Source organism: Tenrec ecaudatus, chromosome 14 (genome assembly GCF_050624435.1).
Source record: "Tenrec ecaudatus isolate mTenEca1 chromosome 14, mTenEca1.hap1, whole genome shotgun sequence".
Lineage (NCBI taxonomy): Eukaryota > Metazoa > Chordata > Mammalia > Afrosoricida > Tenrecidae > Tenrec > Tenrec ecaudatus.
The window spans coordinates 10,052,764-10,056,426 of record NC_134543.1 but is presented as its reverse complement, the minus strand read 5'-3'; the positions used below and the strand labels follow the sequence as shown (position 1 = coordinate 10,056,426).

Sequence of the window (3,663 nt, the reverse complement as noted above, 5' to 3'; positions counted from 1 at the left end):
TTTTGTCCCCTCCAACTTTGGTTAGAAACTTCTCAAGGGGCAACCTGCACTCTCTGATAGGCTGTCTTTCATTCTATGTTCTTATAAACTCTATTGTGTAGAGAACCTGCCTCTACCCCCATACGAAGGACATCATGTTTAATTAGCAGTGGATGGTTTCGGTTTCCAGGACAAAACTGAACTGATTGGCTGCCTGCCCAAGTCGCATACTGTGGGCTGTGCTTTTGGATAGGGTAGGTTTGCTATAAATTTCTGCACTCTGCCCTCCAGACACATTCTCCCGAGATCTTCTCTAGGTAAGATCAGGAGGGGGGTTGGTCTGAGCAAAGGTGGGTGGTGGGCTCTAGGAGTGAGGGGTGGTCGGCACGGACCCACTCACTCACTGACCACTCTTCTCATGGGTCAGCAGAGCTACAGCAGTTGAGATGACATAAAGGTGGGTCTGATTGGAAAGCGTCCCAAGCCGCCAACTGCCCTTGGACATGAAGACTGTGGGATCCATCAACTGTGTCTATACCCAGGTCCCCCACCCCAGGCACCAAGCATTAGGGTGTGAAGGGGTGAGCTGGTTGGGGGTGGGGGTGGGGGGGAGGTCAGTGATAAGTCGCAGGACCCAATTTGGAACCATTACCATCCCGAGGCAGATGGTCTTGGGTCGTGTCCCACTTCGCCTTGGGACTGCTCTGACCTTGGGTGAAACACCAACCCTCCCTGAACGTTGACGTCGCCTCATCTGTACAATGGAGGCAGACACCCCCTCCTTCTGATGTTGGCAAGATTACATAACAGCAGGTAGCCATAGGATGTGTGTTAAACTGGAAGGGGAGGCGTGTGCAGGGGTGTGTGTGTGCCCTGCTTGCCTAATTCCAGTCTCCCGTGGCTCTGGGGAGACTGAAGAAGGTCCCTGGAGTGTCTCAGACATTGGGGTTGGGGTTCTTGAGAGCAATATCAATGCCGCTCTGGATTCCTGCATAGTACCTTGGGGAACGTCCACACCCTCATTCTTCCTTCCCTTCCTCAAGACCCTTTCCTGGCCTGCTTCCGCTGCAGGCTCCAAGCAGCCGCCTAGGCCTCAAGGGCCGCATGTCTTTTGGGGCAGTGGGCTGGATGCCAGTTCTGGATTCCGTGCCCACAAGCCGCACCCCTATGCCAGGTTTGGCTAAGTATGCCCTTCTCTACCCTGTAGTTCTTCAGGGAGGTCATCCAGCGAGGACTCACGCGCACAATTGTCCTTTGGTCCGCAATGTTTGGAGGGGGTGAGTCTCTCCCCTGGGCCCTTGGGACGCAGGGTGCTTCAGTGGCTGTGCTGGGGGTGGAGTTAGAAGGACAGAGATGAGCAGAGACTGGGACACAGGCAGTGGAGCAGGGTTCATCACTGGAGGTGGGAGACGGTCACAGCAGGGGCTCCTTGCCCTGTGTACAGCCTGGATTAGGGGACTCTGGGCCTGCCCCAACCCCTGATCTAGAGGGGGATGGGTGGGGGTGGGAGTGGGGACTCAGGCCGGAGGTCACGATCGCCTCTGGACTCAGGCCTGCCTTATGTATGCGGCAAACATTTTCTCAGCAAAGACAGGCAGCTTGCAAACCACTTTCTAAGACAGAGGTCCAAGCTTAGGGATAAGGGACTTCCCTAGCCTAGCTCAGCACCCTGTCCCTAGTGCCCTACACGAGCCCTATGGGCCCCACAAACCCAGGGCTCACCCCCTTCTCAGGGCCCCTCGAGGACCCCTGAGTTATAGCTCAAGTGGCTGGGTGGGCATTCCCCTGAGCCCATCTCTGACTTTAACTGCTACTTCCACTCCATGCCTCCCACCCCCCCACCGCCCTGAAGCTATGGCAGTGGCATCAGCACCCGTGGTGCTCAGTGCAGTGGGCTTCACCAGCGCCGGGATCGCAGTCTCCTCCCTTGCTGCCAAGATGATGTCAGCTGCTGCTGTTGCCAATGGGGGCGGAGTGGCGGCAGGCAGCCTGGTGGCCACTCTGCAGTCTGTGGGTGAGTGTGCTTGGCAGGGCTTGCTGGGAGGGTGACTGGGAGATGAAGGGTGGGGAGGCCCGGGGCAGGGGTCTGTCCTCCAACTCGTCCCCAGGACCCTTAGCATCCCTGGTCCGTTGTCATTCCTGCCCTCTCCTACCTCTGCGTATCTTGAAGTGGGAAGCGGCAGAGCAGGAGAGGGTGCTGGCCTGGGCCCTGGGCATTCATCAGCTCTGTCCGAAGCAGATATGTTGGGGTTATTGGAAACCATTCCTCCCCACCTAAGGCTAAGCCTCTGCCGTGGAACGGTGGGGAGCTGCCAGCTTGTGGTCTCGCCAACTCCACCCCAACTTCAGGCCCCGGGACAAGTTTCAGGAAATGGGGGTGGGGGGTGCTGCCTCACCAGTGTATGCCCCCATCAAGACCACCTTCTCTCTCCCACAGGAGCAGTTGGCTTCTCCCTGACAGCCAAAGCCATCCTGGCCTCTACTGGGTGTACCCTTGGAGCCTTGCTGTGGCCTTAGTCCAGGATCCCTGCCCTCCAACTGCATCCGCTGGGAAGAGGCCATGAAGTGTGGCGCCTGACCCAGGCAGTAGGCCAACCTGTACCAGAGAAAGCCCCGAGCTTTCAGAGGAAAATAAACATCCGATTCCAACAACTCCAGTGGAGTCTTCCTTCGGCTCCTTGGGCTGAGCAGACCCGACAGTGACTGCTCTGGGATTCAGGGACTCGGGACTCACTCTCCAACTTGTCAGTCACATGGCCACCTGGTGTGGGCTCCGGTGTGCTGGGATGAGATTAAATTTGGAGGCGAGACTGCCCCTGCCCTGCCAGGATGCCTATTGCCATTTGGCAAGCCCATTCTCCCTGGACCTCCATTTGTCTCTCTAAAGAGGAAACTACCCACCAGGGTCCCAGGCAGAGGCACTGTTTTGCTCGGTTCCCTGAAGGCTCCAGGGATGGGGGGTGGGTGGGAGTGGAGATGGGGTAGGATTGGGGGTGGGGGCAGGAAAGTAAGTTTGATCCACTTACATCACAGCTGGAGCCCCAATCATTCCCTTACACACTCAGTCCGGAAACATCCCATGAGAATTCCCAAGTGGCCAGGCCCAGGCCTGCAAAACCCAGGGCCCCGTGTTAATGGCCCAATCCCACAGCCAAAGCCTTCTGTCAGGGCCTCCGCCTCTTTGTCCCCTAACAGCCAACAGATTTGTCATTTCTAAGGGGTTTTGGCCTTTCTGCTTGAGGGCCCCTATACCCAAATGTCCAATCTGACCCCAGAACCAGGTCTTGTAGAAATATCTGACCTCAGCCTAAAATATCAGAAAAGTCACAGCTACGTCGATTCATCCTTCTGTCCAGTAAGCACTCTGAGCACCTGCTCCAGGCCAGGCACTGGGCTGGGCACTTGGGAACAGAGGGTATAAAAGCCTTTTGTCATGTGGGATTAATCAGGTTGCAGTTTGGTTGGAAGGTAAAGAGATAAATGGCTCTGCAAGGCCCGCCTCCCTCTCTCTTGCTCTCTGGTGATCGGACCAGCATGTGGCTGCTTTAGCTAGTTCTCTGCCTCACCCTGTGAGCTACCCTAGCTGTGGACCAAGCCAACTCATGGATCGTATGACTAGGGCTTGAGGCTCCTTTGAGACATGCTTTGCCACGCTGCTGGTGCATACATCGCTGGAGCTTGAGA

At 56.6% G+C, this 3,663-nt stretch overlaps 1 protein-coding gene across 1 annotated transcript; it reads left to right on the top strand.

The window, feature by feature from the left end:
• Nucleotides 1-1,833: 1,833 nt before the first annotated feature.
• LOC142426171 (interferon alpha-inducible protein 27, mitochondrial-like) lies at nucleotides 1,834-2,557 on the top strand. Its single transcript, XM_075531636.1, has 2 exons — nucleotides 1,834-1,993; nucleotides 2,502-2,557. The coding sequence occupies exons 1-2, from the start codon at nucleotides 1,834-1,836 to the stop codon at nucleotides 2,555-2,557; spliced, it is 216 nt and encodes a 71-aa protein (XP_075387751.1).
• The last annotated feature ends 1,106 nt before the right edge of the window (nucleotides 2,558-3,663 follow it).